The sequence below is a fragment of the Ambystoma mexicanum genome, chromosome 8, assembly GCF_040938575.1.
Source record: "Ambystoma mexicanum isolate Mex_15411 chromosome 8, UKY_AmexF1_1, whole genome shotgun sequence".
Classification (NCBI taxonomy): Eukaryota; Metazoa; Chordata; class Amphibia; order Caudata; family Ambystomatidae; genus Ambystoma; species Ambystoma mexicanum.
Window position 1 is genome coordinate 1,738,708,121 of NC_090929.1, and position 22,386 is coordinate 1,738,730,506.

Below are 22,386 nucleotides of genomic sequence, written 5' to 3' on the forward strand. Positions count from 1 at the left end.
GTTCATTGCATGCGGGCAGGGAATTGTGGTTTTGAGGATAGCTGTCACCAAGTTCAATCCTCAATTCCGAGATCGCTGTTTCCACTATTAGACCCTCCCCTAAATCCATGCTTTCTTCTAAAAAAGATTTATCCATTTCGGTCATAGTGTCCGGACTCTTCAGGTCGGGACAGGCCCTTTGAGAGTAGATCTCTATGGCAATGTTTATTAGGGAGTTTGTGTTTTCTTTCATTGTTGTCTCCCCTTGTTCATCCTGAAGAGCCTCTCTGGACTCCTCCCAGCATGTTACATTCCGACCGGCTGGCGGCTCTGCACCAAAGGCAGTGCACGGGGTTATCCCACCCACAGCGTCTGCTTCGAGTCCTGTGGGGCTCGCCTGCAGCGCAAACACTTCTCTGCCGGCGGCCGCCTTCATTCTCCCCGCCAAGTCCTCCAGTTTTGATTCACTTTCCCCGCCCCCCACCTCCACTCCCACTGACTTCCCGGGAACTTCGACTTCCTGACGGGGACTCGAGGACTGCAAATGCTGCGATGGCTCAGCCTCGAATAACCCGTCATTTTGAGCCCCGTTCGCCACCTCTTCTCTGTCCGGTAAGTAGGGCGCACGGGGCTTGTCGGCAATGGGGGGTGAAAAGGGGAGTTCTTGCTCCAAAGGGGTCAGCGCATCGGTTTTCTCCTTCTGGGAGTCTGCCCGTTGGTTTTGCGGAGAAGATGGCATGGGTTGGGGCATACCCCTAATTACATCAATATTTGAGCTTGTTTCCAAACGTTTTGAGTCACGCAGACTCATACCTGAGAGTTCTTGTATTGTCGCCGCTATTGCGGATGATGCGGATGATGTGGGAACAGGTCGACGCTGGCGTGTAGGTTTTTTCAGGGGACTTCTCAAGTCCAGGACTGGGTCGTCTCGACTCGATCGACTGCTTCTCAGGGACCGCCCAACCTCCTCCATGTCCGGGAGGGCAGGGAAAGCCTCCGCTCCCCGTGCTTCCACGGACTGCCACATACGGCTTCCAACCTCAGCTTCCAAACTCTTGTCTATTTACCTTATCTTAGGTCTATTATCTGTATATCAGGTCTACTTCCCACATTTCATGTCTATTTACCATATCTTAGGTATATTCCCTGTATATCTGGTCTATTTCCCTATTTTTCAGGTTTAGTTCCCATATTTAAGGTCTATTTCCCACATTTCATGTCTATTTACCATATCTTAGGTATATTCCCTGTATATCAGGTCTATTTCCCTGTATTTCAGGTCTCGTTTCCATATTTAAGGTTTATTTCCCACATTTCAAATCTGTTTACTGTATCTCAGGTCTATTCCCTGTATATCAGGTCTATTTCCCCCATTTCATGTCTATTTACCGTATTCCCACATCTCATGTCAATTTACCATATCTTAGGTATATTCCCTGTATATCAGGTCTATTTCCCTGTATTTCAGGTCTCGTTTCCATATTTAAGGTTTATTTCCCACATTTCACGTCTATTTACCATATCTTAGGACTAGTCCCTTTATATCAGGTCTAATTCCCACATTTCATGTCTATTTACTATATTCCCACATTTCATGTCTATTTACTGTATCTTAGGTCTATTCCCTGCATAGCTGGTCTATTTCCCTATATCTTAGGCCTAGTTCCCATATTTAAGGTCTATTTCCCACATTTCATGTCTATTTACTGAACCTTAAGTCTATTCCCTGTATATCAGGTCTATTTACTTATATTTAGGTCTAGTTCCTTCTGGTATGGTCCCACATGATCTTAAGAAGGGCTGGGTCATGCCCATTCTGAAAAAGCTTGGCCTCTCAATCGATGCTCCAAATAGCTATTGGCCTATCACTAACACAGCGTTTCTACTAAAAATCCTTGATCGCGTGGCCTACATACAAATCGCAGATAACCTAAAGAAATATCCAATTCTAAATGACCATCAGTCTGGTTTCCGGGTTGGCCCTGGAACTGAGACCGCACTTCTAGAACTTAAGTCCAAGCTTATGTCCCGCATGGATCGTAATAAAGCCTCACTACTTATGCTTCTTGATCTCTCCGCAGCGTTCAACCTGGTGGACCATGATATCATGGCCACCAGGTTGCACAAAGTCGTAAATTTCTCTCCTCTTGCGTGATAGTAGGGTTTTCTGCGGCACGGCAGAATCTGGACCCATTACGATCACCTGTGGCATACCTCAGGGTGCTTGCACCTCTCCCTGTTTCTACAACATTTTCACAGCCCCTCTATTTGCAATGCTTGACCATGAGAACATAATATTTACCAATTACGCGGATGACACTCAATGTGTCATCCCACGCTCTGGCTCACATAACATAGATGAACCTGCCATCAATAGAGTCTTTGCCTTAATTGAATCTTGGATGGTCCATAACAAGCTGGCCTTGAACAAATCAAAAACTGAGCTGCTTGTTATAGGATCTTCTCACACTCTAAACAAATTTGGAACACAGTATGATAGTTTTCAGTTGGGAGATGAAACTATCATGCCACTCAAAAAAGTGAAAACATTAGGGGTGACCTTTGACCAAAGTCTGACGATGGAACAATACGTCAGCAGTTTGGTATCATCATGTGCCTATTACATTAAACGTTAAGTGCATCTAAGGCCCCTCATATCCCAAGACCACGTAGAGACCATCGCAAGAGTGATGATAGGATCCAAAATAGATTACTGCTCAAGTCTCCTCATGGGACTCAATAAGACTGATTGCAACAGACTGCAAGTATGCCAAAATGGGGCAATCAGAACTGTCATGAAACTTAAATATAGAGACCATGTCACGACCGCAAGACGCAATCTCCACTGGCTGCCCGTAGAGTCCAGAATCCTGTTCAGGACTCTGACCCTAGTGCAAAAATGTAGACTTGGCAATATGCCTGAATACCTACAACAGCTCCTTATCATGAGAACAAACACCAGAACATTAAGATCTAATAATCAGCACCTATTATTGGTACCGAAATGTCGAACTATTAAAGTGGCCAACTCAGCCTTCTCCTCTATTGGACCGAAGGTTTGGAATGCACTCCCCTTGGACATGAGATGCATTGAGTCACTTGAGATCTTTAAAAAGAGTTTGAAGTCTCACCTTTTTAAATAACTCACGCATTGTTTTTATCTGACGAGTACATCTCTTTTTAGCATTTACACATGTATTTAACATGATCTTTGTTATTTGTTGGTATATGTCTTGTAGCGCCTTCACGCCTTATGGTCCATGGCCATGCTAAATAAATGTAATAAAGTAAAGTAAAGTTCATGTCTATTTACCATATATTAGGTCTATTCCCTGTATATCAGGTCTATTTACTTATATTTCAGCTCTAGTTCCCATATTTAAGGTCTATTTCCCACAGTTCACATCTATTTACCATATCTTAGGTCTATTCCCTGTATATCAGGTCTTTTTCCCACATTTCATGTCTACTTACCGTATCTTAGGTCTATTCCCTGTATATCAGATATTTGTCCCACATTTCATGGCCATTTACTGCATCTTAGGTTCATTCCCTGTAGATCAGGTCTATTTACTTATATTTCAGGTCTAGCTCCCATATTTAAGGTTTATTTCTCACATTTCATGTCTATTTACCGTATCTTAGATCTATTCACTGTATATCAGTTCTAATTCCCACATTGCATGTCTATTTACTACATTCCCACATTTCATGTCTATTTACCGTATCTAAGGTCTATTCCAAGCATATCTGGTCTATTTCCTTATATCTCAGGCCTAGTTCCAACATTGAAAATTTATTTCCCACATTTCATGTCGTTACCATATATTGGGTCTAGTCCCTGTATATCAGGTCAATTTCCTTATATTTCAGGTCTAGTGTTAGGCAGAATCATATGCAGTACCCTTTGGGAACACCACACACATTTAAGACTACAAGTGCAAGTACAAATTCACCTTTGGTACAAGCCTGTACTACACAGTAAACTAGTAGCGATGGCTGAGCAGCCAGACTCAGGTCAAGAGTAAAGTGAGCAGTATCAACAGTTACATAAAGGACAGCAATTGCTATGGTTCAAACAAACACGGACTCAAGGTTCTTGAGTAAAAGAATATATATTCAATTACACATCAGTTGTAAAACAATTCACTAAAGTAAAGCAGCAGAAAAATTACAATCTTAATACACCACACCACACCCAATGAATTCTGGACAGGTTAAGCTCAAAATGAAGTGTGAGCAAAATCACTCTAACAATTTAAAAAGGGAGGGAAAGACAAGGTTATCAACAATCAATCATCACCGACGAGTAAATAGTCAGGCAATCTAGAAAAGGCTTACTACAATGAGGATTCAAATCAATAGGCCTGGGCCAATATTAATTGGTCAAAGTCTTTGCTCAGGATCACACAGTTCAGAGTAGTTCGCAATAACATCTTTGCCAAGAGTTAGAAACGAAGTTGGTCGGAAGAAAAGTTATTTAAAAGAGTAGAGAAGGACAAGCTCTCGGATTAATGAAAGATTTCACACACGTTCACCGAGGTCGGACAGAACGAACAACCAGATTTGAACAGTACCTCATTAGTAGAAGAATGCTGTTGCTGAGACAGAAGTTCCTGGCAGGTCCTGCAGGCTCACGGTTCCTGAAGCGAATGTCGGACTGACAAGACGGAAGAAGACTGGAGGGTCCTGCACTGCCCAGGGAAGAAACCAGCAGCAGAGCAAGCAACAAATAAAAGGTGCTCCCCTTAATACCCAAACAGGGTCCGAGCCTCCTGTCTATCCGGTTCACTGCAGCTGTGCAAAGCAAATTCGACCAGGAGAGGGAGGCCTTGCTTTGTGTTTGACAAACTGGTTGGTCCCACCAGCTCAAGGGAAGAAGATTCCTTGAAGATCTTCTCTGTCGTCGAAGTTTGGAGATTCGGACCCGCAGCAGGGCTTCACCGGGTGGTTCAGTCGTGGTAGTGGTTCTCTTCTTTCAGCTTCTCTTCAGTTCTCTCGATCCAGTGGCGACTCTGCCTTCCAAGTCCCAGAGACATGTTTTTTATGCAGTTTTCCCCCATTCACACAGCCTGGCTGTCAATCACACAGCAGGGTGGTTTTCCTGGCAGGACAGTCACCTAGCCAATCAAACAAGAGAAACGAGAGTGTGACTTGGGTTTCCAAGGGAACCCTGTGTAGGGGTCCTTAAACCCCTCCCTCACAGAAGCCCGCCAAAGGATGGAAAACAAAGGAACCAAACATGGTTTGGCGCGCATAGTGAAACATGAGAAAGACCTTAACAAAAAGACATGGCAAATAAACCCAGCCGGAACCAAATAAAATTAAAAGGGGTCCAGCGGAGTAAAGTTCGAGGCTACCAACATAGCTTCAAACAGTACCAAGGCTTTTTTCATACTCCGCGGTAGGAAAAAAAATGGTAGATAGCACTGCCACCAGCCAAGTCTTAAAGGAAATGGAACCAAATAATGTTCCATGAGAAACAGACAAAAAGGGATAACTATTAACCCTTTCCAGTACTCTATGGAAGATAGTTTGTACAGTTTCTGTGTTTTTAAAAAGACAAATAAAGTCAATGGCAAATTTACCTGTTCTGGGAGACAGTAGTCAGTCCCAAAAATGGAGTTTAAAGTGGGAAGTCTAAAATACAACCCTGTGTCACTGCACTAAAGGTGCTGTGTGACACACAGTAAAAAGATAATGCCTATGGAGTAGGTGAGACTCCACAGTCTATGAACACAGAAATGGACACACATAGCCCAAAACACATGTAAGATTGTGAAAAAAGGCTCACACTCTTACCAGGTGAAAAAAAGAAATCCTAGAAATCTAGCAAAGCTGATGAGGGGTTCAGTAGGTAAGGGAAATTAGCCATTCTGGAGAATTCTCCCTAACACTTTTCAAGCTCGTCTTTGGTTCTTTCGTTCCAGTGGTCGTCTCTGCCTTCCAAGCCTTGAACTTGCCTTTTATCCAGTTTCCTCCCATTAATTCCAGCTTAGCTACCACTCACCCAGCAGGGTGGCTGTCCTTGCTGGACAGTCAGCCATCTAATCATGCCAGAGTGCATTTGGGTCTCCTAGGAGAATAAGCACAGGAAGTTTCAGGCAACTCCCTCACTTCCTGCCCACCCCAGACACTCAGGCGCCAGAGGTGATATTCAGTCCTGATGCCCACCAAAGGCGGAGGAACAAAGGGACCAAACCAGGTTTGGCACGCAGACACAGACACTAGAAGGAGTTTTCCAAAAAGAAACAGCGAAAAAAGAAAACCCGGTACCTGTTTAAACAAAGGGGGCTCAGACGCCATCTTGAAAAACATGGCTCCTGCGATTTTTAGCTACCGGTGTTCGCGGTCGGGAAAAATCATGGTAGTTCGTTGTAAAATGTCTGTCACCAGCCATTTCGAAAGGAAAGGGTAGCATTTGACTGCTACATGAGTATATAGACACAGGGGATACTAGGTAACCCCTCCAGCACTCTGTTGTAAGACAGGATGTGCTGGGTCTAGGAATTTAAAAAGACTAGCAAAGTCAATTTAACTTTACTTCCTCTGGGAAAGAGTAGCTGATCCCGAGAACGTATTTAACCCTTAGGAGACACTGTAAGGCTTCCCTGTGTCACTCCAATGAGGGTGCTGTGTGACACACATGACAAGATGATGCCTGATGGAGTTGTCTAAAACTCCATAACCAAAAGAAATAAACACAGAAAACACACTGAAATGAAAAGTTCAAAGTCCCAAAAGAGCTGGAGGACCTGTTACGCTCACCTGGTATCCGCGTGGGCGCCACAAGATACTGGATGGATGGCCGTGCGCTGTCCTGGACCCCTCTCTGCTGGTTTGTATGTCGGTCGTTGGGTAGAGCCTGTGACAGGAGAACAGAGGATTTAGATACTGGGCCTGTGATGGGAGGGCTCCCACCTCCCACTGATCCAAGTCCCTCCCTTGGAGGCTATGTCTCACCTTGGTTTTTTGTGCATTGAGCTCTCCGTCCTGCATCTCTGTGCAGGGGCGCGTGTTAGCTGTGGGCGTTCTGAGGGCCTAGTTGCTTCACTGGTCCATGTGCCCTTGTGTCGGTTCCAGACCGGCTATGAGACACCGACTCTGCTTATTGTGGTGAGGTGAGACTTTATGTCTTTTTTCTCTCTCTTTCTTCTCTTCGTTTCCTGTGCCTTTTCGGTGTTCCTTTTCTCTGTTTTCTATTTAACGTCTCTTTCTGTCTCCACAGGGGTTATAGCGGTTGCAGAGCTGCAGCGCCGGATGGAGAAGACTGAGGTATGCAGAAGAGCACGGAGCGCAGCGCTGTACAGTTAGAACCAGTTGCTAACCTGTATTCCTTTCTCTTCGTCATACAGGTTGCAGCGCGCTAATGATCCGGAGTGATGTTCGATGGACGAGCGGCTATTCAGGTGAGTGTTTATTGGTATTGCGCTTGTTTCTTCTTAGCCTTTGCAGGTTACAATGCAATCCAGAATGGGAAGAGGGCCAAAGCGCAGCACAATGTCAGGGCCCGCTGATTGCCAGGTACGAGTTATTGCTAATGCTGTCCTTCTCTTTTCCGCTACAGGTCGCGGTGCAATCCGGATATGAGCGAGACCACCAAGCGCGGATGGATGTAGGATCTGCTACTCAAAGGTAAATGTTCTTTGTTAACACTTTTCTTGTTCTTTCAGGTAGCCGGTGGGATCCGGGTCGATGACTTCAGGTTCAAGCCACCAGGAGAAGCAGACGAGCTGGAGCTGGACACGCTGAGTGTTACGCTGCAGGAGTGCAGAATAACGCGAAGCATGAAACCCAGTTCGGGCATGGCTTATATAGCCAGCTACACCTGATGATCCAACCACACCAAAAACACTAGTCTGCACAGCTCGGTTCATGGAACTGAGCTGTGTAATGGACCTCCATGTTGGATTAAGGCCCAAAATGGGTACTTGCCTTATTCTTGATAAGGAGCCTAGCATCAAAGGCGCCAGGACTAACTCCATGTCTTCTGCTGATGGACTTTTAAGACCCTTGGAGCCACTGTGGGGGACTGTAGCACCCCGGCTCTCAGGGGGCTGTTCAATCTGAGGGAGTCAGGGATATGGGTCATGTAAGCACTCTTCTCTAAGGCCCCTCTCATGGTATTCCTTCCGACTGGCCCCAGTTTGGTTGGATGGTTCAGATGAAAGCGTTTAACCAGGCGTGGTGCATGAATGTGCTCGCTAGGGTCCCATGTCCTGTCTTGAAGACCGTACCCCTTCCAGTCCACTAAATAATATAACTTGGACCTGGTGATTTTCGAGTCTGGAATGTCTTTATCTTAACCAGTACCGGATTTGGTGGTGCCTTAACCCAGGTTCCAGGTTGAACAGGCTTTAGGAGGGAGACGTGGAACACAGGATGGATCTGCATGTTTAGTGGTAATGCTAGTTTCACTGCCATAGGGTTTATGACAGCTTTGATGGTATAAGGCCCCATGTACCTGGGATGAAATGTTCGAGTTCCTCTTATGGGCACATGCCAAGATGCCAACCAGACTTCATCTCCAACCTGGTAGGCTGGGGCTCTTTGTCGGTGTTGGTCAGAGAACCTTTTCTGTCTTTCTTTGGCTTGAATCAAGTGTTCTGCAACCCTTTTGAAGGTCTGAGTGATAGTTGTGTGTAAAGTCTTTACTGCGGGCATTTCCAAAGTCATGGGGGAGTCAAACTCAGAAGTACGTGGATGCCTTCCATACATGGTATAGAATGCACTCTGTCCAGTGCTGGTGTGCAACGAATTTTTGTAGGCATATTCTTCAATCCACAGATCATCCTTCCAACCTTCTTCCACTTGATGTAACATGCACCTTAGTTATTGCTCTAGTGTCGGATTTGTCCGCTCTGTTTGACCATCAGTTTGGGGATGGTGACTAGTGGTAGGCAGATATCAATTTGGGCAATTGCACAACTCTTCTTCCAGAAGTTAGACACAAACTGACTGCCTCGGTCTGAAATCAGGACAGAGGGGAATCCGTGTAGTTGCACAATTTGTTCTAGAAATACCTTTGCCAGACTGGATGTGTTTGGTAGCCACTTAAGCGGAATTAAATGGGCCATTTTTGAAAAGCGGTCAACTACCACCAAAATATTGTTGAATCCTTGGCAGTTGGGTAGGTCAGTGATGAAATCGAGGGAGAGATTTGCCAAGGAGCCGGTGGAATTTCCAGCAGCTGAAGAAGGCCTGCAGGTCTTTGCTTCTGGGATTTATTCTGTGCACAGATGCCACATGATAGAATAAACTGTGTAATGTCCTTTTGCCAGAATGGCCACCAGTAATGTCTTTTCACTTTGGCTAGAGTTTTGGCAATACCTGGATATACTTCCATCAGGGAGTTGTGATAACCTGAGATGACTTGTTCTTGTAATGCCTTATTCGGTAGATATAAACGTCCTTTGAAATATGGGAGTTGGTCCTTGGTTGTGTGATGTTCACTTAGAGCGGCCCAGTCCTGTAATGCGTTGGTGTTCATTAGGAGCTGAATTTCCTTTTTGAGTTCGTCCAACGATAACGTGGTTGTGAGTCCTAGTAATTTTTCACCCAGAATGATGGCTACGGGGTCTGGGGTTGAGTATGCGTTCTCATCAACTCCCATTGCGGGATAGCGCATCTGCCTTTCCGTTTTGAACTCCAGGTCGATAGGTGATTATGTAATCATACTCTTCAAAGAATAAGGCCCATCGGAGTTGATGAGAGGATTGAGCCTTTGCCGTCTTGAGGTATTGTAAGTTCCGATGGTCGGTGATTACAGTGATGGTATGTCTTGCGCCCAAGAGGTAACGTCTCCAAGCCTTAAAGGCTGCCTTAATCGCTAGGAGTTTCTTGTCTGTTATTACATAATTAAGTTCCGGTGCGGAAAAGTTATGTGACCAAAAGGCCACAGGATGTAATTGGCTGGTTCCTGGATCCCTTTGGGAAAGAACAGCCCCCATCGCCATGGTGGAGGCGTCTGTTTCCACTAAATACAGGAGTTCGGGCGGGGGTGTTGCAAACCCGGGGCTGACGTAAACCTTCTCTTAAGTTCCTGAAAGGCCTTTATTGCCTTTTCTGTCCACTGGAAATGCTTGTTCTTCTTTTGTAATAAAGAAGTGATCAGGTGCACAATCTGCAAGAAATCCAGGATGAATCGGCAGTAGAAGTTCGCAAAACCAAGCATACTCTGGACACCTTTGACTGAAGACGGTGACGGCCAATTGAGGATGGCATCTATCTTGTGCATATCCAGTCGGACGCCTCTGGGAGTGAGGATGAAACCAAGGACCTCGACTTCAGTGACATGGAAGGAACATTTCTCAATTTTGGCGTATAGGTGGTGCTGTCAGAGTTTTGCAAGGACTGAGCGAACGCGCCTCACATGATCTTGTTTGGAAGTGGAGTACACTAAGGTATCGTCAATATAAACTAGGGCACATATGTCGATCAACTCCCACAATACATCGTTCATGAAGTACTGAAACACGGCAGGAGCATTGCAAAGCCCAAAAGGCATCACCTGATATTCGTACAGCCCATACTTGGTGTGAAAGGCGGTCTTCCATTTGTCTCCTTTCTTTACACACACAAGGTGGTATGCCCCCCTGAGGTCCAATTTGGTGTAGATTTGGGCATCTTTGACTTGAGCCAGCAGTTCTGGATAAGGGGTAGAGGATAGCGGTTCTTCACTGTTACTTGATTTAGTGCACGGTAATTGATGCACATCCTCAAGTCCCCCTCCTTCTTGGGTAAGAAGAATAGTGGTGAGGCTGCCAGGGATTTAGACAGGCAGATGAAACCATTTGCTAGATATTGGTCCAGGTATGATTTCAGATGGAGGTTTTCTGGTTCAGTGAGCGCATAAATGCGACTACATGGGATTTGCGCACCGGGTACAAGGTCGATCTGACAATCATATGGCCTGTGAGGGGGTAGGGTATTAGCCTGTTCCTTCTGGAAAACATCTTGGAAGTCTTGGTATTCACTGGGTAACATAACCATTACACCTAGAACCACTGCCTCTTTTCCTTGAACTGGTGTCGATGGATCAGACATTGGTACCTCCACTTGGCAGCAGGCATGAGCACACTCATTGGAGAAAGCCAATTTCTTTGCAGGCCAATCAATGCTAGGATTGTGAGCCACCAACCACAGCATCCCCAAAGAACTGAGGGGCCTTGATAACGTTGAAGGCAATGGCTTCCCGCTGTCCGTCTTGGCACAGGAGGATCAATTCCACTGTGCTTTGAGTTACAGGACCAGAAGCTATCTCCGTACAATCGACAGTGCTGACCTTCTCAGTTGTCGTTTTCTGACAAAGGGGAAGCCCATCCTTGTTGCCTGTCCTTGGTCTATGTAGTTACCAACATCTCTGCTGTCTATATAAGCCTCCACGGCATGCATCCGAGATGGTTGTTGGTGACTGATCAAAATCACAGGCAGGGCAAGGCGCGAGGTCTGTGGCTCTTTCCTTTCGCTCGACAAACGGACCTATACGCTTGCCAGGCCTGGAAGTTTTCCGACTCATGTTTTCCTCCTTCTTTTTCTGTAACACCGACTATTCTCGTAGGAGGCTTAACTGGACACTCACTGAGGAAATGACTGGACTTCCCGCAGTATAGGCAGTTTTGCTGTTGCCTTCTCTTGTCTCTTTCGGCTTTGGTCAATGGACCATGTACCCCCCTGATTTGCATGGGTTCAGAAGTGTTTTCTGATGCACGCAGAATATTCTCCTTAGGGCGTACAAACACAGTAAGATTATCTGTTCTAGCTTGGTCTGTCTTTCGATCTTGTAGTCTGTGGTCGAGCTGCACAACTAGGTTGATGAATTCAGCACAGTCTCTTGGCTGGTCTACCACCTGGGCTAGGACATCTTTCGATTCCCCCCGTAAACCTCAATAGAATAACATGGTTCTTTTCTCCTCAGGCCACCTGGTTTCAACAACGAATCTGTTAAAGGTGGCGATATATGTCATCAAGTCTTGGTTGTCTTGGCGGATAGACAGAAGTTTGTTATCCAGAGCTTGGCCCTGGGTGTGTCGGGAGAACAGCTTCTCCATCTCCTGTTGGAACCCTCCGAAATTTTGCAAGAGAAGATCGTCCTGCCTCACTAATGGTATGGACCAATCCGCGGCACTACCACTCAGATATGACAGAGCGAAGGCAACCCGTGACTGATCATTCAGAAAGGCTCCGGGTCTGCAGAGAAAATAGAGGCGTCACTGGTTCATAAACAATGCTACCCTTTTTGGGTCCCTGGTGAACCGTTCTGGTGGGGCCAGAGGAACTGCCCCAGGGAGGACTACTTGTACTGGATTGACGGGCGTGGCTGAAACTGACGGAATAGTTCCTGGCAACGGAGCCTGACCAGCCTGCGTTTGGAGTAATTGCCTGGCTATTTCATTGGTACAGTCCTTGGCGACTATTAACTCTCTTCTAAGGGCGTTGGTTTCTTGCCGGGCACAGTGCACTTCAGCCCTTAATTCTCCCGGTAGCTGGGCTAGTTGGTCAGTCTCTGATGTTTCCATGATTCTCAGGTGGATGTTTAAATTGAGGCTTCGCATTCTGTTACGCTCACCTGGTATCCACGGGGGCGCCACACGATACTGGATGGATGGTCGTGCGCTGTCCTGGACCCCTCTCTGCTGGCTTGTATGTCGGTCGTTGGGTAGAGCCTTTGACAGGAGAACAGAGGGTTTAGATACTGGGCCTGTGATAGGGGTTTCCACTTCCCACTGATCCAAGTTCCTCCCTTGGAAGCTATGTCTCACCTTGGTTTTTTGTGCATTGAGCTCTCCGTCCTGCGTCTCTGTGCAGGGGCTCGTGTTAACTGTGGGCGTTCTGAGGGCCTAGTTGCTTTACTAGTCCATGTGGCCTTTTGTCGGGTCCAGACCGGCTGTGACACCGACTCTGCTTATTGTGTTCAGGTGAGTCTTTTTGTCTTTGTTCTCTCTCTTTCTTCTCTTCGTTTCCTGTGCCTTTTTGGTGTTCCTTTTCTCTATTTTGCTATTTAACGTCTCTTTCTGTCTCCACAGGGGTTATAGCGGTTGCGGAGCTGCAGCACCGGATGGAGAAGACTGAGGTAAGCAGTTGAGCGCGGAGCGCGGCGCTCTACAGTTAGAACCAGTTGCTAACCTGTATTCCTTTCTCTTCGTCATACAGGTTGCAGCGCGCTAATGATCCAGAGTGATGTTCGATGGACGAGCGGCTATTCAGGTGAGTGTTTATTGGTATTGCGCTTGTTTCTTCTTAGCCTTTGCAGGTTACAATGCAATCCAGAATGGGAAGAGGGCCGAAGCGCAGCGCGATGTCAGGACCCGCGGATTGCCAGGTACGAGTTATTGCTAATGCTGTCCTTTTCTTTTCCTCTACAGATCGCGATGCAATACGGAGATGGGTGAGACCACCAAGCGTGGATTGATGTAGGAGCTGCTACTCACAGATAAATGTTCTTTGTTAACACTGTTTTTGTTGTTTCAGGTAGCCGGAGGGATCCAGGTCGATGGCTTCATGTCTAAACCGCCGGGAGAAGCAGATGAGCTGGACACGGTGAGCGTTACGCTGCAGGAGTGCAGAATAACGCGAAGCGTGAAACCCAGTTTGGGCGTGGCTTATATAGCCAACCACACCTGATGATCCAGCCACACCCAAAACACTGTCTGCACTGCTCTTTCCATGGAACTGAGCTGTGTAATAGACCTCCATGTTGAATTAAGGCCCAAAATGGGTACTTGCCGTATTCTTGATAATGAGCCTGGAGCCATGTCTTCTGCTGATGGACTTTTAAGACCCTTGGAGCCACTGTGGAGGACTGTAGCTCCCCTGCTGTCAGGGGGGCTGTTGCATCTGAGGGAATCAGGGATATGGGTCATGACAGGCCCTAAGGCAGAGGGAATTTGGCACATTTATGAAAAGTTTCCCTGACAGTCCCCTTATTTAAGTTTATTTCCAACATGTCATGTCTATTTACCATATCTTAGGTCTATTCCCTGTATATCAGGTTTATTTCCCTATATTTTACATCTAGTTCCCATATTTAAAGTCTATTCCCCACATTTCATGTCTATTTACCGTATCACAGGTCTATTCCCTGTATATCAGGTCTATTTCCCTATATTTCTGGTCTAGCTCTCATATTTAAGGTCTATTTCCCACATTTCATGTCTATTTACTGTATTGTAGGTCTATTCCCTGCATATCAGGTCTATTTCCATATATTTCAGGTCTAGTTCCCATATTTAAGGTCCATTTCCCACATTCCTTGTCTATTTACTGTATATTATGTCTATTTCCAGTTTTAATTCCCATAGTGCTAATCCCCTTTCCAATAAGGCTTTGTGGTCCGTATTTTATGTCTCAATCCTGTAGTTATATAAGCGTAAGACTATTTCCGAGGAGGGCTACCTGGTACCTATTTTATGTCTTGTTCATGTAGTGTAAATCCATTTACCAGTGGGGAGCCCTGGTCCCTCTTTTAGGTCTCATTCCTGTAGTATAAATCTTTTTCACAGTAGGGGTTCCTGTTCCCTATGTTAGGTCTATTTCCTTTAGTGTAAGTCTTTTACCAGTAGGGCTTCCTGGTCCCTATTTTAGGTCTTGTTCTTGTAGTGTAATCCATATCCCAGTGGTGCTTCCTGGTCCCTATTTTAGTTCTCATTCCTGTAGTGTATGTTTATTTTCCAGTAGTGCCTCCTAGTCCTTACTTTAGGTATATTTCAGATAGTGTAAATTGATTTCCAAGTAGGGCACCCTGGTCCCTAATTTAGGTCTTGTTCCTCTAGTGTGAGACCATTTCCCAGTAGGGTTTCCTGGTCCCTAATTAAGGACTATTTCCCGTACAGTAATTTACTTTTGCAGTAGCACTTCCAGGTACCTATTTTAGGTCTCGTTCCTGTAGTGTAATACATTTCCCAGTAAGGTTTCCTGGTCCCTATTTATGGTCTGTTTCCTGTAGTGCAAGTCCATTTTGCAGTAGGGCTTACTGGTCACGATTTTAGGTATCATTCCTGTAGTCTAATCGATTTCCCAGTAGGGCTTACTGGTACCTATTTTAGGTATTGTTCCTGTAGTGTAAATTTATTTCCCAGTAGGGTTTCCTGGTCCCTTATTAAGGTCTATTTCCCTTAGTGTAAGTTACTTTCCCAGTAGGGCTTCCTAGTCCTTTTCTGAGGTCTATTTCCGATAGAATAAGTCGATTTCCCAGTGGGGAACCCTGGTCCCGATTTTAGGTCTCATTCCTGATGTGTAAACCCATTTCCCAGTAGGGTTTTCTGGGCCTTATTTTCGGTCTATTTCCTGCAGTGTAATCCATTTCACAGTAGGGCTTACTGGTCGTTATTTTGGATCTCGTTCCTGCAGTGTTATCCATGTCCCAGTAGGGCTTACTAGTCCTTGCATTAGGTCTATTTCCTGTAGTGTAAGTCCATTTCCCAGTAGGGCTTACTGTTCCTTATTTTAGGTCTTGTTCCTGTAGTGTAATCCATTTCCCAGTAGGGCTTACTAGTCCCTAGTTTAAGTCTATTACCTGTACTGTGAGTTTATTTCCCAGTGGTGTCTCCTAGTCCTTATTTTAGGTATATTTCAGATAGTGTAAGCCGATTTCCCAGTAGGGCTTCCTCGTCCTTAATTAAGGTCTATTTCCCATAGTGCAAGTTGATTTCCCAGTAGGGACCCTGGTCCCGATTTTAGGTCTCATTCCTGAAGTGTAAGTCCATTTCCCAGTAGGGCTTACTGGTCCTTATTTCCGATCTGTTTCCTGTAGTGTAAATTAATTTCCAGTTTTACTTCCTGATCCCTATTTAATGTCTCAATCCTACAGTGTAAATCCATTTCCCAGTAGGGCTTCCTGGTCACTATTTTACGTCTTGTTCCTGTAGTGTAAGTCTGTTTCTCAGTCAGCCTTCCTGGTCCCTATTGTAGGTCTCTATCCTGTAGTGTAATCCATGCCCCAGCAGGGCTTACTGGTCTCTTTTAGGTCTCATTCCTGTAGTGTAAGTCTATTTCCCAGAGGGCTTCCTGGTCCCTATTTTAGGTCTTGTTCTTGTAGTGTAAGTTCATTTCCTAGTAGGGCTTCCTGGACTGTAATTTAGGTCTCGTTTCTGTAGTGTAATCCATTTCCCAGTAGTGCCTCCTAGTCCTTATTTCAGGTATATTTCAGATAGTGTTCAGTCGATTTCCCAGTAGGGCACCCTGGTCCCTAATTTATGTCTTGTTCCTCTAGTGTGAGACCATTTCCCAGTAGGGTTTCCTGGTCCCTAATTAAGGTCTATTTCCTGTAGTGTAATTTACTTTCCCAGTAGGGCTTACTGGTCCTTCTTTTAGGTCAGGTTCCCATAGTGTAAGTATATTTCCCAGTGGGGTACCCTGGCCCCTCTTTTAGGTCTCATTCCTGAAGTGTAAGTCCATTTCCCAATAGGGTTTCCTGGTCCCTTATTAAGGTCTATTTCCCTTAGTGTAAGTTACTTTCGCAGAAGGGCTTACTGGTCCTTTTATTAGGTCAATTTCCCATAGTGTAAGTTGATTTCCCAGTGGGGTACCCTGGCCCCTCTTTTAGGTCTCATTCCTGAAGTGTAAGTCCATTTCCCAATAGGGTTTCTGGTCCCTTATTAAGGTCTATATTTCTCTTAGTGTAAGTTACTTTCGCAGATGGGCTTACTGGTCCTTTTTTTAGGTCAATTTCCCATAGTGTAAGTTGATTTCCCAGTGGGGAACCCTGGCCCCTCTTTTAGGTCTCATTCCTGAAGTGTAAGTCCATTTCCCAGTAGGGTTTCCTGGTCCCTTATTAAGGTCTATTTCCCTTAGTGTAAGTAACTTTCCCAGTAAGGCTTCCTGGTCCTTTTTTGAGGTCTATTTCCCATAGTGTAAGTCGATTTCAGAGTGGGGAACCCTGGCCCCTCTTTTAGGTCTCATTCCTGAAGTGTAATTCTATTTCCCAGTAGGGTTTCCTGGTCCTTATTTTCTGTCTATTTCCTGCAGTGTAATCCATTTCCCAGTAGGGCTTGCTGGTCCCTATTTTATGTATTTTTCACATAGTGTAAATTCATTTCCAGTAACACTTCCTGATCCCTATTTAATGTCTCAATCCTATAGTGTCGCTATTTTAGGTATTGTTCCGCTAGTGTAAGTCCATTTTCCAGTAGGGCTTTCTGGTAGCTATTTTAGGTATTGTTCCTCTAGTGTAAGTCTATTTCCCAGAGGGGCTTCCTGGTCCCTATTTTAGGTCTATTTCCTGTAGTGTAAGTCTATTTCCCAATGCGCCTTCCTGGTCCGTATTTATTTATTTATTTATTTATGTATTTGCATTTGTGTAGCGCGCAAACAGCCTCGGGCATTGCGGCACTTCTTACAGAGTAAGGCTTAGTTACAGGAATAAAATAATATTTACATTTTTTGTGCAGATGAGGTAATGCATACAGATACAGAGCTCTGCGGGATCGCAGAAGTGGCCGAGAATGTGAGAAGTACATGCAGTAGAGAGTATAGACAGTGTGGCTGGGCAATTTGGGAGGGTGTAGGTAGAAAAGAGAGGTTTTCAGTTTTTTTCTGAATGACAAGAGAGAGTTCTCTGCTCTTAAGGTCTATTTCCCAAAGTCTAAGTCTATTTCACAGTAGGGATTTTTGGTCCCTATTTATGGTCTATTTACCGTAGGGATCATCTATTTGCCAGTAGGACTCCCTGATCCCTATTTTAGTGTAAGTCCATTAACTTGTGGGGCGTCCGAGTCCCATTTTTAGGTCTCGTTCCTGCAGTGTAAGTCTATTTCTAAGTGAAAATTCCTGGTCCCTATTTTAGGTCTCGTTCTTGTAGTGTGAGTCCATTTCCCAGTGAAGCTTCCTGGTCCCAATATTAGGTCTATTTCCCATAGTGTAAGTTCAATTCCCAATAGGGCTTCGTGGTCCCTATTTCAGGTCTATTTCCTGTAGAGTAAGCCCATTTCCCATTAAAGGTTCCTGGTCCCTATTTTATGTCTTGTTCCTGTAGTGTAAGTCTCATTCCCAGTAGGGCTTCATGGTCCGCATTTTTGGTCGATTTCCTGTAGTGTAACTATTTCCCAATAGGCTTTCTGGTCCCTATTTCAGGTTTATTTTCCGTAGTGTAAGTGCAGTTCCCAATAGGGCTTCCTTCTCCTATTTTAGTTCTCTGTCCTGTAATGTAAGTCTTTTTCCGAGTAGGGCTTGCTTGTCCCTATTTTAGGTCTCGTTCCTGAAGTGAAAGCCATTTCCCGGTAAGGCTTACTGGTCAAAATTTTTGGTCTGATTCCTGTAGTGTATGTCTGTTTCCCAGTAGGTCTTTCTGATCCCTATTGTGGGTCTCATTCCTGTAGTATAAATCCATTTTGCTGTATGGCTTACTGGTCCCTATTTTAATTTGTGTTCCTGTAGTGTAATCCATTTCCCAGTAGGTCTTACTGGTCTCTATTTTAGGTCTTTTTCCTGTAGTGTGAGTACATTTCCCAGTAGGGCCTCCTGGTCCCTATTTTATGTCTATTTCCCATAGTTTAATTCTCTTTCCCAGTAGGGCTTCCTGGTCCCTATTTAAGGTGTATTTCCTGTAGTGTAAGTCTATTTCCCAGTGGTGCTTGCTGGTCCCTATTTTAGGTCTTGTTCCTATAGTGTAAGTCTATTTCTCAGTGAACTTCCTGGCCCCTATTTTAGGGGTCATTCTTGTAGTGTGAGTTTATTTCCCAGTGAAGCTTCCTGGTCTATATTTTAGGTCTACTTCCTGTAGTGTAAGTCTTTCTACCAGTAAGGCTTCCTGGTCGTATTTTAGGTCTCGTACCTGTAGTGTAATCAATTTCCCAGTAGGACTTCCTGGTCCCGCTTTTCGGTCTAATTCCAGTAGTGTACGTCTTTTTTCCATTAGGGCTTCCTGGTCGCTATTTATAGGTCTTGTTCCGGTAGTGTAAGTCTTTTTCCCAGTAGGGCTTCCTGGTCCCTATTTTAGGTCTTGTTCCTGTAGTGTAAGTCCTTTTACCAGTGTGACGCCTTGGTCCCTGTGTTAGGTCTCGCTACTGTAGTGTAATTCTATTTCCCAGTAGAACTTCCTTGTCCCCATTTTAGGTCTATTTCCTGTAGTGTGAATACATTTCCGAGTAGGGCTTTCTGGTCCCTATTTTATGTCTATTTCCTGTAGTGTAAGTCTAGTTTCCAGTAGTGCTTATTGGTCCCTATTTTAGGTCTTGTTCCTGCAGTGTAAGTCTATTTCCCAGTTGGGCTTTTTGCATTTAAAACTGTTAGTTATTGATCTTTAATATTTGCATTTCTGACGTTTTTAACTGAAATACGTCATGTTGATGATGAATGTTAATCCTAGCTCCCAGGAGTGATGTCTGCTGCACGAAAAAAGTCTATCTAATGAATGATTGAATAAATGAGTGTCTGATCTGTCGTCTAAGTGCAAATAAACAATGAAAGAACGGCCCTCAGTTTCATACTCTTCCACCACCTGCCATTTTGCAGCCTAGTTCGGATCCCTAAACCGATAGAAATGATTCCTGAAAGCACTCATGCGTTATTTTTACTTGCAGATATGGAGAACTGCTTGAAATGTCCCGAGGACCAGTGGCCCAATGCGAGGAAAGATGCCTGCATGGAGAAGGTCATAACATATCTCTCATACAGTGACAGCCTTGGTGGGAGTTTGGCATCCCTGGCTATTCTCTTCACTATAACGACGGCTGGCGTGCTGGGAATATTTCTCCGACATCGAGATACACCAATAGTGAAGGCCAATAACCGGGATCTGAGCGAAGCACTCCTCGTCTCCCTAATGTTGGCCTTTCTCTGCTCCCTCTTATTCATTGGGTGTCCGGCTAAGTGGGCATGCCTGATCCAACAAGCTGCGTTTGGGATTGTTTTTACTGTTGCTGTGTCTTGTCTGTTGGCAAAAACCATCACTGTTGTCATTGCCTTCAATGCCACCAGGCCTGGGAGCAGTTTGAGCCGATGGCTGGGGTCCCGGGTATCTGGCTCTATGGTTCTCTTATGCACACTGGGGGAAGTAGTCATTTGCCTCTTTTGGCTGCTCACCTCTCCTCCTCATCCTCACACTGACATGCAGTCTGAGACTGGGAAGATGATCCTGCAGTGTGCTGAGGGCTCTGTCACTGCCTTCTACAGTGTGATTGGTTACATGGGACTCTTGGCCTTTGCCAGCTTCATGGTGGCTTTCCTAGCCAGGAACCTGCCTGATAGATTCAACGAGGCCCAGCTCATCACATTCAGCATGCTGGTCTTCTGCAGTGTCTGGGTCTCCTTCATCCCAGCCTACCTCAGCACTAAGGGCAGGTACATGGTGGCTGTGGAGGTCTTTGCCATCTTAGCTTCCAGTGCTGGACTGCTGGGCTGTATATTCATCCCCAAATGTTACATCATTCTATTCAAGCCAGATCTAAACATTAGCAACCATTTAACCATGCAGAATAAATGACAGGTGAAGGCATTGCTAGCTATCTGAAACCGGCTATAAAGACTAGCAACCATAGTCGAGGAATAGCTAGCCATCTCAAGCTGGATATAAAGAATAGCACCCATGATAAATATGCGGTAGTCAGGTGTAGGGCGTTGCTAGCCATCTGAAGCTGGATATAGAGACTAGCAATCATGATACATACCTGGTAGTCAGGTCTAGGGAATATCTAGCCATCTCAAGCTTTACATAAAGACTAGTTAGTAACCATAATAAATACATGATAGCCAGGTGAAGGGCATTGCTAGCCATCTCAAGCTCGATATCCATACTAGCAACCATGATAAATACGCAGTAGTCAGGTGTAGGGCGTTGCTAGCCATCTGAAGCTGGATATAGAGACTAGCAATCATGATACATACCTGGTAGTCAGGTCTAGGGAATATCTAGCCATCTCAAGCTTTACATAAAGACTAGTTAGTAACCATAATAAATACATGATAGCCAGGTGAAGGGCATTGCTAGCCATCTCAAGCTGGATATCCATACTAGCAACCATGATAAATATATGATAGTCGGGTGTAGGGCATTGCTAGTCATCTCAAGCTGGATATAAAGATCAGCAACCATATAAAATATGTGGTAGTCAAGTGTAGGGCATTGCTAGCCATCTCAGTCTAGATATAAAGTCTGGCAACCATGATAAATACTTGATAGTCGGGTGAAGGGCATTGCTAACCATCTCAAGCTGGATTGAAAGACTTGCAACCATGATGAAATAGATGATAGATGTGTGAAGGGCATTGCTGCCATCTCACACTGAAAATAAAGACTGGCAACCATGATACATACTTGATAGTCGGATGAAAAGCATTGCTAGCCATCTCAAGCTGGATATCCAGACTAGCAACCATAATAAATATGTGGTAGTCAGGTATAGCGCATTGCTAGCCATCTCAAGCTGGATATTCAGACTAGCAACCATGATAAATACATGATAGTCGGGTGAAGGGCATTGCCAGCCATCTCAAGCTGGATATCCAGACTAGCAACCATGATAAATACATGATAGTCGGGTGAAGGGCATAGATAGGCATACTATGCCACCATAAGAACATCAACCCCAAACATACTACTACACTCAGTATGGCAACCAATTTACCAGAATATCATTCCATACCCCCTACCCGCTTTCTGCCGCCCTTACATTTCACCATCTCATATGACCTCCTGTCTACCAGAGACCACAAGCACAAGCCTGGCCAACTCAAGACACAGAACCTCATGAGTACTAATCACACATTAGAGAGCACCCCTATTAGCCATTATCAGCCATATCCACAGCCTAACATGATCCCATGCTACACCTAGCTACGGCCACACAACCATCTCAAACCACGACACCCTTAATTATATGAGGAAACACACACCTCAACTCTTGAGCACCCCTTCCTACCCCCAAAAGATTTCTCTCTCCACATAACATAGATGCAAAGCACAATACAATGCCTTCCACCTGGGAAGCTTTATCCATCACACCCAATCAGCCAGACCCTTGTAGTCACACTCCCAGAATCATTAGCACCCACGCAGTGACCACCTCCACATCTCCCCACCCCCACCTAGGCTTTCAACCACAACTAGACTGCCAACATCTGTTGTTTCCAACACCCTGAAGCCCCAACGCTCAAAAGCACTCTCATTAATGCAAGATCTCTCCCAGCTCGCACGTTAGACATCGCTGACCTCATCACGACTAATAATTTGCACTTCCTAGCCATCACTGAAACTTGGCTCCACACTGCAGCTGGACCCTCACTGACCATCCCCGATAACTATACTATCTTCAGAGCAGATAGACACAGCACCAAAGGTGGAGGAGTGTCTTTCATTGCCAAAAACCATCTCTTAATTAGAGAAATTCCCAACCAATCATTTCATTCAGGAGAAATACTCTCCATTAAATTGTTACTAACCCACTCCAGCACTGTGACCATCCACCTAATCTA

The 22,386-nt window shown here is 45.1% G+C and overlaps 1 protein-coding gene across 1 annotated transcript in view; it reads left to right on the top strand.

Moving 5' to 3' along the window:
* Window positions 1-20,398, top strand: part of LOC138473495 (vomeronasal type-2 receptor 116-like) — a 328,503-nt gene extending 308,105 nt beyond the window's left edge. Inside the window, exon 4 of the mRNA XM_069612135.1 lies at window positions 19,497-20,398. Within this exon, the coding sequence (XP_069468236.1) occupies window positions 19,497-20,398 (902 nt within the window). The remainder of the gene's footprint in view (window positions 1-19,496) is intronic.
* The last annotated feature ends 1,988 nt before the right edge of the window (window positions 20,399-22,386 follow it).